The sequence below is a fragment of the Typha latifolia genome, chromosome 2, assembly GCF_019914945.1.
Source record: "Typha latifolia isolate L0001 chromosome 2, TyphaL0001v2, whole genome shotgun sequence".
Classification (NCBI taxonomy): domain Eukaryota; kingdom Viridiplantae; phylum Streptophyta; class Magnoliopsida; order Poales; family Typhaceae; genus Typha; species Typha latifolia.
The window spans coordinates 16,725,001-16,737,668 of NC_133087.1; the positions used below are offsets into that span (position 1 = coordinate 16,725,001).

Genomic DNA, 12,668 nt, shown 5'->3' on the forward strand with positions numbered 1-12,668 from the left:
ATAACTCTTTATTTTTTGTGAGAAGTTGAAATTTATTAGTGTCTCACTTAAATTGGTGCCGTTGAAATTTAAATTTAGGTACACTCAATCGACGTAAGTCTGATAGAAGAAACAGTTGTCGAGTGTTCTTATCTAAAACCAGAGCAATTTATTAAAAAGCTCTTTAACTTTTTTAAAAGTAGTACGATGAATTTTTATGTAAGTTATGTTTTTTTTTTTAATATATGTATCTAGTATTAAAATAGAGGTGATCAATTTCTAAGAGCCCAAAACTTGTTGTTAGGATGTGTTTTGGTGATAAGAAATAGATAAGAAAAAGTTTATATTTGGTACAAATTTAAAGGTTTTTTTTTTTAATTTTTTTTTAACAAATGCCTCGTCTAAAATACAGAATCGAATTAAAAAGTAGTAAGGAAAAAAAGAGAAGAAAAAAGCAATGCTTAGGTAGATTTAACCGCAGGTCACGCATAATGGGGGAATGCGAAGGCGGGAGCGTTCCCCGGCACCGGCTCGTAGTGGAAGGGAGCGGCCGGGTGCTGCCACGTGGCGCCGACGGCGACGGCGTTCCCTCGGCAGGGAGGTGCCGCCACCTCCTCTTCCCTCTCCGCCGTCCGATTGACTCGGGGGACGGCCGAGATGTCGAGCGGTGAGAGTAGGGGAATGGCGGACCTCCACTCGGCGACGGCGGCGGGCTCTGCGGGGCTCACCTGGATCGACGACGGCGCGCGCATCTGGAGGCGGCTCCTCTGTCGGCGCAGCTTGCCGCGGCCGGTCACCGGAGTCGTGGCGTCGAGCCCGTCCATCCCAAAGAATAAAATGGGCGAAGGAAAGATAGTGGGATGTGTGGATTTTATATTTTTAGCTAGAGTGAGTTGGGGAACTGGAATCGTTTCTTTTTGACCGGCTGAGTTGGAGTCGAGTTGTATTGTACTGGATAGGAACATGGGAGGGAGGCTTTGGAATCTTTTATACTTACTCTCTTTCTTTTCTTCTTTTATACAATATATATATTTGGGTCGTGCAAGATAATTGGATATGTAATCTATTTTATATCTTGCAGGATCTTGATTGGATTTAATAGATCGGGACTTAGAATGATGAGAAGAGGGTAAGTCAAATTCTACAAGATAAAAGGAAACAGCATATAAGAGGATTTCAGAAATTAATAGAGACAAATTAAGCATGTAGAGATGACCAATCAACTACTCAAATCTATTATTATTACTACTAAATGCAAACCAAAGAATATTTCGCCTCTCTGCTGTACCACTCTCTCTCTCTCCCCCTCTCAAGCATTTCGTCGAGCACCTTCTTCCTCGGTGCGGAAGAACCCGAGCTTCTCCCGCGCCGCGCGCCTCCGAGGTCGACGACGCGGGGGTGGTTGATGAGACTCTCGGGCCGGTGGATGAAGAAGGAAGGGACGGTGGTGATGCCGGCGTCGACGAGTGTATTCTGCGGCCATGGTTAGTGTGGATTTGGGTTTTGGTTTAGAGCTCGGGTAGTGTATTACGAGATATTAATTAGATACGCATAAGAGCGTGATTCGTCGTTAATTTGAGAGGTAATTAACCAAATTTCATGTATTAATTCCCACTTCCACAAAAACCCTTTCTTTTTACCCTGCCGCGCGCCATGAGACGAGCTTCCTCCTCCCTTCTCTCCTCGCTCTCCAAATCCAACCATTTCTCCGTCAATCTCCTCTCAAATCTCTTCTTACACCTCCCTCTCCGAAACCACTCTCCCATTTATCCTTCCCATCTCGCCCCTTCTTCCAATCCTTACTCCCAGTCCTCGCTTAGATGCCCCTCGCACCGTTCCATCCAAACCCAACCATGGATTCCTCCTTCTTCCCGATCATATACCTCGGAAATGGAATCCAAGTCCGCTCCAGAAGAAATCGTCGTCGCCTTCGAAGCACTCGAGTCCTCTTTAGGCGGCGAAGACGACAAGAGGCTCGGCGTGGCTTGCTTGGAGGTGGGAGAGAAGTTGGAGTCGTTTGGGTCTGAGGAACTTGATAAAGCTCTCGCCGTTGCTCTCAGGGCTGTTAAAATCTTTGAGAAGAGTGATGGAGGGTGGTCCTTCTCGGTGGCGAAGGCCCTTCGCTTGGTGGGTTCGATCAGTTGCAAGATGAAGCGGTTCGAGGAAAGCTTGGAGGCACTAAACACGGCAGATGAGATTCTGGGTGCGTTGGAGAAGGAAGGATGCGGCGAATCCGATGTTGGGTTGGTGCGAATTGCCGTCCAAGTCCAGCTTGCTAGCACGAAAACCGCAATGGGTAGAAGATGGGAAGCTGTGGTCAATCTACGGAGGTCCGTGGAGCTTAAAGAGTTGATCTTGGAGCCTAATAGTTTGGAATTGGGAACGGCTTATAAGGATTTGGCTGAGGCTTATACGGTGGTATTGAATTTTAAAGAGGCATTGCCACTTTGTTCGAAGGCGATGGACATTTACAAAGAGCAAGTTGGGTTGAATTCCATGGAGGTGAGCCAGCTTCGGCGCCTGCTTGGGGTTATCTATGTTGGATTAGGGGAGAATGAGAAAGCATTGGAGCAGAGCGAGGTCTCCATGAGGGTCTTGGAAAGTTTAGGGTTGGTTACTGAATCGTTTCAGGTTGGAATTGATGTTGCTAACATACAGATTAGTCTGGGAAGGCTAGATGAGGCAATTAACATGCTTAAAAGGGTGATTCAACAAGCCGAGAAGGAAAGCGAGACCCGGGCATTTGTTCTTGTTGCAATGGCAAGGGCCTTGTGTTGCCAGGAGAAGTTTGGGGAATCAAGGCGGTGTTTGGAGATAGCTTGTGATATTCTTGATAAGAAGGAGGCTGTCTGTGCTGCAAAGGTTGCTGAGGCATATGCAGAGATATCAATGTTATATGAAACGATGAGTGAGTTCGAGACTTCTCTGTCATTGATGAAGAGGACTCTTGCCATTCTTGAGACACTCCCAGATGAGCAACATCTGGAAGGAAGCATCTTGGCTAGAATTGGTTGGTTGCTTCTCTTGACAAAGAGAGTTCCACAGGCTGTTCCATACTTGGATAGTGCAATTGAGAAGCTGAAGAACTGTTTTGGGTCGAAGCATTTTGGTCTGGGATTTGTTTTTAAGCACCTGGGAGAGGCGCATTTGGATATGGATCAGCCACAATCGGCAGTGAAGTTTCTTACACTTGCAAGAGACATCATTGATATCTCTTTTGGATCAGATCATGAGGATTCAATTGACATAAACCAGCTCCTTGCTAATGCATACGGAGTATTGGGGAGGTATGTTGACTATTGCATCATGTTTTTATTTCATTTCTCACATCTTGATACCATTTTTTTCTCAGCTGCCACAGGAATGTAATGATGGCTAAAACAATCTTAGTTTTCAATATTATCTTGAAAATTTCTGGTATCCTGCATATGCTATCTTAGTTGTATGTCTGTAGCTAGGTAACTATGTTTTACACACAAGTTAAAATTTCCTATAGTTGGTTCCTTGTATTCATGATGCAGGTACTCCATTGTTGGGTCTATAGTTGGTTCCTTGTATCAGCTGCCACAGGAACAAGGCTTTTTTTCTATAGTTCACATACGATGGTTGTCTCACAATTCCAGAGTTTCTATAATTCCAACAAAAGATTCAACATTGGGTTGTCATGATTTCACTTGCTTCAACATTGTGACTCTATTACAAGGTTTTCTGGTTTTAAGCAAATTACTGTAACATTTTATCTTGGCACATACCATTTTCTCTTTAGTTAATTAGAGCTCGTAGGTTAAGTTGGTTGAACAATATATAAGCAAGGCCAAATGAGCTCCATCAGTAGTGCATCTTGCACCATCATACAGTTCCTGTATAAAGTCTGGAGTATAATATAATTGCTTCGAGGAGGAAATAAACCCTGGGCTGGGCACCTGCTTCATAGCATCTATGATTTGATTACATGCATTTAATGGGCTTATAAACTGCCCTTTTTCTCTGTTTAATACTACTGCATAATTGCATAATTGATCCATCTTTTCTTTGCTTTATTTAAATACTTGAAACTCTGTAATATTATATGCCAATGGAAATTACAGCTACACGCTTGCAATGGATTCTCAACAACGAGTTATAGACGCATGGGAAAGGCATGGGTCTAGCGCCATAGAGGACCTGAGAGAAGCTCACCGTCTACTTCAGCAGCTAAAGAAAAAGGCTCAGGGATCACCTTCTGCTGTATTTCCTGCAAATTCCTTGCCATTGCTGCCACAGAAGTGATGTTGCTCGGAACAATCTCTTGCAACGTAAGTTAAAATGTTTGTTAAGTGCCATTCTCAGTTCTACAATTCTTTTTCCTTTATTATGCATAACTAATCCTTAAGTACATCAACAAAATGTGTAACTAGGTGTGGAGTGCACCCGGTTGGGTAATGGAATTTTCATCTATTACGGAAAAGTAGACTAGCTTAAAGAAGAGCAGACCAGCCAATTAGTCAGTTTTTTCTGTCTTGAAGCAGATCTCTTGAACAATGGTCTTATCTGGTGGTAAATGGGTGGGTAAACGTGTGAAGCCTCAATTTAAAAGTAAACTTTGATTAGGTCAAGTTGAACTTGGCACTGCAACCAAAACTGACACATCTACCCAACTGAACGGGTCAAAAAGAGGTCAGCTCATTCACGTTTGGTAAATGGCTACTAAGAAATTCATATAGACATAATATTTGGTGGTGGGTTTCTGTCATAGGTTTATCTTGATTAAGTCTTCTAAGTAGGCTGTTTTTTCATTTCAATCTCATGCAAAGTTAAAAGTAACCACAGGAAAACTACTTTCATGTATCCTCTTTTATTTTTATCTTCGGCCTTATGTTTGCATTGTCTTTTGTTATAAAACAGAAGTTCCTAAGACACTAACCTGCTAAAATTTCATTATCAAACTTTCAGATAATTCTAAGCAATTGAACTTCTCTTAAATACTTGTGACAAGCGATTTTGACTATGTTTGAGATAATTTTGTGCTACATGTTCTCCATCAGTTGGACAATGGCAGTTTTCTAAATAATGGCTCTGTTTACCGTTTCATATCAGGTATAGAGCTAAGGAATAAAGATAGAAGCCACATGATTATTTTCCTGATATATTTGGCTGAACACAATTATGTGCAGTGACCGAATTCTGCCTCCTACATGTATCAAGTCTGCTAGCATCAGATTGCAGTAATTAACAGGTCAGGATCACGTTGTCATTAATGGACCTCTTGAGTGTTATATTGAGGTATGATCTTAAAAATTAAGACGTGAACAAGTGGGCATGTTTATGCCGATGTACTCATAATAGACCTTTCAGCAGGTGAACATAGGTATGAAACTTGAATTGGAAGCTACTAACAGAGAGCAGGAGTCAAAGATAGAGGGAGACATTAGTTGTATTCGTCTATGGGGACTCAACTCGCAAAAGCTTATTGGTGATTTGAGTTACCTAGTATTACTATGGCTTCAAGAGAGATATTTCATTGAATTTGAATCCAAAAAGAAAGTGGTGTTCATAAGCTCCGCAATCTGCTTTAGAGATGTTCACAGTTAATTTTCAGACTTCTCCAGATGCAGGCAAAATCCCTTCTGCAGGTTCTAGCTGTATCTGGTGTTCTAAGAAGAAACACTGTAGGTCTAGTCTTTCTGTAATGCCAAATAATTATGGCTTTAGTGTTTGCCTGAGTCTGGCCTCTCTGTTGCTTCCTTTATAGTAAGAAACTTTCCATTTTATTGCTCATTAATAGTGCCCTTGAACTAATTTAATTCGTGTTTATTTTATACCATGTATAATCCCTTAAGCATGTATTATCTTTTTTTTTAATGAAATACAAGCACTAAGGAAACTATGAATTGATACAAACAATAGCACTTACAATTCAAATCCAGTGTTCAGTATACATATGCAGATCTATGATGGTTTCTTTCTATATACAACTTCTCATGGCACCTATTGATTCCAGAATGCAACACTGCACATCTTATCTTCCTTCTATATACAAACTATTTTACAGTTTGTCAACTGATACTATGCCATTCATAGAAGGATTCAACAACAACTCACACATATTTGGAAGAAGCAGTAATGCTACTCCATCGAATGTAATCGAGCTTGTAGATGGAGAAGTGGCAAAGAAGATACTCAGACTCGACGGTCTATGAGCCAATACTAAGTTGGATTAAGTGGTCTTGCTTCAGAACAGTAAGGAAGAAGACCACCAAGATCAGTGATAAAAGCTTCAAACACTGGCATCGGATTGAAAGAGAGATCCAACTCAAGAACTAATTGCCAAGAGAAGAGAGCAAAATTGAGAGAGAGGGAGTTTGGTAAGGTTGGAAATGGCATAGTTGGAGATGTAAGGCAGTAGAACTGAAGCAAATGATGAAGGATTAATTGTGAGCAATTAGAATGATACCAATGGAAAGCCAAATCAGAGAGAAGCTATTTATAGAATGAGAGGAAAAACTTTAATCTTATGGAGAGGATGAGACTGGTCAAGAAAGGCTTGCAGTTGGACCTTGCCTTACAGCTTATGAAACTAATGGCTAGAATATATACAAGTAATTAACAATGCATATTAAATTATTTAATCTTAGCTTCCAGAAAGACAACCTTGGATTCATTCTTGGCATCTGGAGAGTATTTTTGGCATGAAAAAATAAGTTCATTTCTATTACTATAAGGGTTTCGTGTAGCAGAGCATTACCTATAGTTGATCACCGAGTTATATTAATGAATTGTGTCACTTCCTAAGTGCTCGAGAAACTTCTAGTTCTTATTCAAAATGCATATATATATATATATATTTGAGTAATTGAGTAGTGCAAGATAAGAAGCTACGTGGGTCACCAACTACTTGGAAAGAGAGACTTTGGAAGAGCTTACTTTTAGTGTTCAATCCTAACTGGTTTCATCTCTAGCTAGAAAACGATAGATATGATATTAATCCATTTCTACTAATTAAAATCAATGTTCTTTTTTCTTTTCTTTTTTTTTTTCTTTTTTGATGAGAAGAGGTCTTGTAGAAATAGTTTCATCAACATTTAGAACAGGGATTAGGATTAACGATTCCAATCCGGAGGTGGATCAGTCCAGAGTTTACATAGCAAAATCCTAATGACCAAAGAAAACTTCACATAGAATTGATCATAGCCTAGAGAAATGGTCAACTTTTGCTTCCTCTCCCACCAATAATGCCGATTATAATGAACCATTATGGGATAAAATTTGATATAAATTGGGTTCATCAATCCGACTTAGCCTTTAGAATAATATGACAAGTTTATTTGTTCATGATTATCTTTAGAATTTCAAACTAATATCTCCTTTTCTAGTCTCATTAATTATGACATCAGAAGTCTATAACATACCATTTCCTTAGATTCATGCACCTTCCCAGGAGAGGATTAATAGCAGATAGAAACAGAAGGCAAAAGTGGAATAGATAAAAGTGCACGTGTGCAAAAATTAAGCTCTTTCCCATCCCTTTCCTATTTGTTTCATTTGCTTTGATATGATATCCATCACTTGAATAATAGTTTGTTGTTCCAATAGAACCCATCTTACTTTTGTCACATGAATTGGTCTAAGATTTAGCTTTCATGTTAATTGACATGTCTTACTTTTATGCTAATGTCTCAAGAATCGAACCCAACAAGAATTTATATGAAATTGAGAATATTTCTTTACTTTTGTAAATAAAAAAAAATTAAAATACCTAAAATACTATTTATTTGACTTTAAATTTAAGTTTCTCCTTGTAATTTTTTTTTTTTTTTTGTTCACTTTCATTCGAAAAATTTACTGCGATCCATATTTCATTTAACTTTTAGGTGTTCTCGAGATATTATTAAAAATAAATTGCATACAGTAATATCATTTTTAATAATTCTTCTTTGTTCTTACTCTCTTGACACCCAATCAAATATTCCAAATCCCTCCAATCTTAGCTCCTTATTCCTGGAATTATGATTTAGAATAAGAGAAGCTTCAAATGCTCCTTCCTGGAAATGCCTTTTGTGCTCCACATTGCTTTCTTAAAGTCCTCACCTCACCAACCTACACATTTGGAAAGTAAGCAGTAGAAGGCCTTGGTGGGTCCTTGGATGTTTAATGGAGAACAAAATTACTATAATAAAGAAAACATAGTGACAAGAAGTAGTATCAGTAGTAGTGACATGGTTCTCTGCATCTGGAGCACATCATGGGAGATGGAAGGTATACTTTGCTGCCTAACATCTGTCACCATTGTGTGTGCAAATTGAAAAGATCCTCTGAGGACAAGACTGGTTCTTTGAAGTCTTGAAGTGAAATTGTGTGGTCCTATGTTCATTGTATTAATGCATGCTCTCTGTGGTGCTGGCAATATGACATTAGGTATCCTCTTTGTCTTTGTTTTAGGTCCCACTTTTGTCTTTATTAGCTTCTCTATCCATTTATCATCTCATTCTCTCTTCACATCTGCTTTGCAGAGCATGTTTCAGATTTGAATCTGATTACATTCTTAAAAAGAGATTTGTACATAATTGCACCAAACTTTCAAAATATCATTAATTATTGAACTAAACCTAGATTTAAAAGTTCTAAAGCTATCTAATGTTATCCAATGTTATAATACAAGAAGAATTGTGGTATTTAAGAGTATTAAAAAAACAAATAGCAGCAAGTATGATATTCTAAAACATATAATTGTGGTATTTAAGATTGACACTCTTCTATCAGTCCTCAGCTTCTTTCTTTTTTTCTCTTTCTGCAACTAATTTGAAGCATAAGGGAGTAGTGCTGAAATAGGATTCATAAGAATTCCTCTTAATTTCTTTCACTCACTTCTCCATGATGATCACAGTGAGAGTTTAATCACTTTTGCATGGTTAAGCTGTTAAGGAAACTATAGGCCAGTCAATGGTCATGCCATCAACTGTGATGGAAAGCTCAGTTTGTTTCTTTGGGACACACCAAAGGATTTTGTGAGGCTCAAACTTTTGTTGATGTCATTATCACTAATTCAATTGCATTCTGATAAAGTTTCACAACTTAATCCTCTTTTATTTTAGTTAAAAAAATCATCATCGACGAGAAGATAAAGACCTACGAAGATCTTCTACTAGCATTACTGAACAGTGAAAGAAGGCAAATAGAATCACAGTACCCATCTGGGAGGACTTCAAACTTACACTTTAATTCCTGAAGAATCTTGAAATTAGTCTGTATCTGGTCGAAATTTCAAGTGATATCTCAGACTAAGGATTGAATATTAACAGGAGATCTCTGCGAAAGTCTACTGGATTCCAATTCCTAAAACGTTGGAGCTTTCTGAGTTTTTGACACGAGTAGTGACGATCTGGAGATGGATGTGTTTATGTCCTCTCTCTCTCTTACAAAAAGAAGTGAATTAAAAGCCATATCCAGCAGAGACTTTTGTTCACTTCCATTTCTTTGTTCAACTCAAATGTATTATACTCCTTATTTGATAGGAATAGTTGAAGAGGAATTTCCAAAGAGAGGATGGATTATGGGAGAGTGTGACTTAAACTACTGATTTGGCCATGCATAATAAGCAAAGGATAGGCCGATTCGCTTGACGATAATATTTTCTATGTTCATACCCGAATCATGTCATCCATGAACAAGCTCCATAAGATTCAATTTTATCTTTGAAATAAGTATATGAAAGCAGTTATTTTTTCTTCTTCTGTTTTTGAAAGAAAGCTCGTAAATTAGATATCTTTTCATAATCCAAATTACTTAAGGTATCATAAGCCAAACCAGACTTGAAGACTTGAAGACTTGAAGACAAAGAGCCTGTCTCCCACCTGTAAAACAGATCTAAATAGAGGGATATAAAATCAACAATCTAAAACATTCTTCGATAATAAGAAGGATAATCCAAGGAGTAGAAGTGTTAAAGTCATTTAGAATTTTAACCATTGAAAGTGAGTCTCTAAAGACCCAAGACCCAGAAGCATTTTAAAAGTGAAAATTTGACTATAACATTTTAGTGTAAGAACAAAACTTGAGAGTTTCCTTCCCATAGTCAAACCCTAACAAAGGGTTTTCTTCCTCCTATCATCTTGCCTCCTCTTTCTCCCCTCCCCTAGCTATTACATTTAGGAGGAGGGGGCCATGGGCCTCTCTCTCTCTCTCTCTCTCCTTCTTCTTCTTTCACTGTTACTATTAGATATGGATTGTACTAAATATAAAGCATAAGATCATTGTTTATTAGTAGTTTAAACTTTTAGAGTAATTGATGAGTTAATATAGTATTAAAGCAACGTTCTTGAGTACAATTCTATTAGGCCTATCTGTAATTTAAAATGTAAAATCTTTACTCATTTAAATCAAGTCTACATCTTAGGTTTGTCAAAATATCTTATCCCTAAATAAAGAGGAATGTTAATTGTAAAATATAAAAATATTATCATCTAATAATTTAAGCTTTTAGAATAATTGGTAACCGAACAAACTACGTCTCAGTGTCGACGCTCAATGTGATGAGGTAAAGCATATGGAGGAGCTCTATTTCTTTTGTAGGAAGTTTTTGCTCCGTCTACTCTATGGTGGCTTTTATTGTGAAGTGTGGGATGTGTTCAGAGGTTTAAAGACATTTTGGTACCTTTCTTATTGAAACTCAATGAGTGTCGTATTTTTGTGCCTATCCAAAATTATTGTTATTTCATTTTTCTAGCTTGCCTTTGCATTTGCTGCTCCCTTAGTTTACTTAGTTATCTCGTTATATATTATCTATCTTTGTGACGATTATTAGTATTCATATTGGCCATTTTTGCTACAACCGCCTCTAAGTGCCTTATAAAGCTATGCATGCCTAAGTCTACAATAGTTGTGATGGAACCGTTAGGCACCCACGGTGCCACCTAGGTTGAGTGACTTGTAATATCCTCTCTATAACCCTAGGCTTATTATAATTTTTTTTTTTTGTTGCTAAGAAGTAGATATTTATTAAGTTGTGGGATTTATTCATAAGTTGTAGTCCAATTTCCTTATTTTTATCGAAAATGAAGAAATTTAACCTTAAACTTGAAAAGAAAAAGATAAATTGCATTCTATTCTCTCGTGATTTGGCTCGATTTTCTTATACTCATATATACTTTAAACTTAAAACCTTCCTTGTAGTCTAAATCAAATTTCAAGTGTTAGCCGATCATCAACAGAGATTTAAAAAAGGCTTAATTATTCTAATAGAAATAGTCTTGATTTGATGATAGTAAAAAAATAATTTAGTCATTTAGTAGCTAGCTTGCTTATAACAAAATACTAATGTGAATGGGGGTAGTAACAGGTTTGCAACTTTAAACAAGTTAAAATTAGGCCCAATGACATAGATTTAAACTTTAATTTGCCTTTAAAAAATCACATATTTACTGCCATTGAGATGCTCGTTGAATCAAATGTGGAAAAAAAAAAAGATTTCAACAATTTTTTTTTAATCTCTTTCACGATCTTCATGGTCTTCTAATGGCTAAAAAAATAAATATCTAGTCTTTTTTATGTGAAAAAAAAAAAAGAAAAAAAGAAGAAGAAGAAGAAGAAGAAGAAGAAGAGAAGTTGGGATTGGGCGAGTTCAAGTAGAAGCATCAAATAGCTTCCAGATGATGGCGTTTGCACACACCACACTTTGGATGCGTATCCGACGTGGCCGCCGTGCACAATTGACCCACGTGCTAATTTGAACAAATCCCACGTGGGACCCACTTCCACTTTTATTTGTATTTCCATTTGTACCCTTATCCTCGTTTCCTCCCTCCACTTCCAAGTATAAAAAGGGGCGGGCTTCCCAACGGTTCTATTGCCAAACAGAGTAACTGAAACAAAATTTAGCATCACTCCCACTTATAGAAGAAAGAAGAAGAGGCAATGGACTCGTCGATCTTCCACCCCCAATTCCACCACCACTCCCCGGAATCCTCCGCGGGATCCGACGACTCCTCCTCCTCGTGGAGCCACCCCCACAACTGGAGTACTCAGGACTCTCTTCCCTTCGACATTAACGACTCCGAGGAGATGCTCTTGCTCGAGATGCTCGCGGCCGGGACCGCCGCCAAGCCCTCATCGTCGTTGCCCTCCGAGACGCCCGATAAATCGAATAACCAGAATTACAGAGGGGTGAGGCGGCGGCCGTGGGGGAAATTCGCGGCGGAGATTAGGGATTCCACGCGGCACGGGATCAGGGTGTGGTTAGGGACCTTCGACACCGCGGAGGCGGCCGCCTTGGCCTACGACCAGGCGGCGTTCGCGATGCGGGGGACGATGGCGGTGCTGAATTTCCCGGTGGAGAGGGTCCGGGAGTCACTGCGAGGCGTGAACTGCGGGGCGGAGGACGGGGTCTCGCCGGTGGTCGCGCTGAAGAGGCGGCACTCGATACGGCGGAAGCCGATAAGCAAGAAGAGGAGGGAGGTCGGCATCCACAGTGTGGTGGAGTTGGAAGACTTGGGAGAAGAGTACTTGGAGGAGCTCCTAAGAACTTCTTCAGAGGTGGCTACCCACTTTTGAATTTTTCATGCTATCTTTCTTTGTTTTTTATTTATTTTTCCTTCTTCTTTTTTTTCCCCCTTTTTCTTGGGCTACAAGGATGTTGTAATGGAGGGTGTTAATTTTGATGGACAAAAGTTTTTCCAAGTTCCAAGAAGATGAACTCTCGATTGCTGCAACCCCAC

The 12,668-nt window shown here is 39.0% G+C and overlaps 3 protein-coding genes across 13 annotated transcripts; 2 read left to right on the forward strand and 1 right to left on the reverse strand.

The window, feature by feature from the left end:
• Nucleotides 1–461: 461 nt before the first annotated feature.
• On the reverse strand, nt 462–803 carry LOC140781977 (uncharacterized protein At4g14450, chloroplastic-like). Its single transcript, XM_073128290.1, has one exon. The coding sequence runs from the start codon at nt 801–803 to the stop codon at nt 462–464; it is 342 nt and encodes a 113-aa protein (XP_072984391.1).
• Nucleotides 804–1,180: 377 nt separating this feature from the next.
• On the forward strand, nt 1,181–5,736 carry LOC140782765 (protein KINESIN LIGHT CHAIN-RELATED 2-like). 11 transcript variants are annotated; one of them, XR_012107936.1, is made up of 5 exons: nt 1,181–3,266; nt 3,501–3,682; nt 4,068–4,274; nt 5,133–5,241; nt 5,317–5,736. XR_012107936.1 is itself a non-coding variant. In XM_073129534.1 (3 exons), the coding sequence occupies exons 1-2, from the start codon at nt 1,633–1,635 to the stop codon at nt 4,246–4,248; spliced, it is 1,815 nt and encodes a 604-aa protein (XP_072985635.1). In that variant the 5' UTR covers nt 1,190–1,632; the 3' UTR covers nt 4,249–4,274; nt 5,133–5,736. The 11 variants fall into 11 exon arrangements, 2 of the variants coding, with proteins under 2 accessions (XP_072985635.1, XP_072985633.1); XR_012107939.1 differs by lacking the exon at nt 3,501–3,682 and adding an exon at nt 4,377–4,635 and having other exon boundaries at nt 1,189–3,266; nt 5,056–5,241; XR_012107943.1 differs by lacking the exon at nt 3,501–3,682 and adding an exon at nt 4,377–4,635 and having other exon boundaries at nt 1,189–3,266.
• Nucleotides 5,737–11,805: 6,069 nt separating this feature from the next.
• On the forward strand, nt 11,806–12,640 carry LOC140782723 (ethylene-response factor C3-like). The gene has a single exon (XM_073129452.1). It carries the CDS (start codon nt 11,869–11,871, stop codon nt 12,502–12,504), a length of 636 nt encoding a protein of 211 aa, XP_072985553.1. The 5' UTR covers nt 11,806–11,868; the 3' UTR covers nt 12,505–12,640.
• The last annotated feature ends 28 nt before the right edge of the window (nt 12,641–12,668 follow it).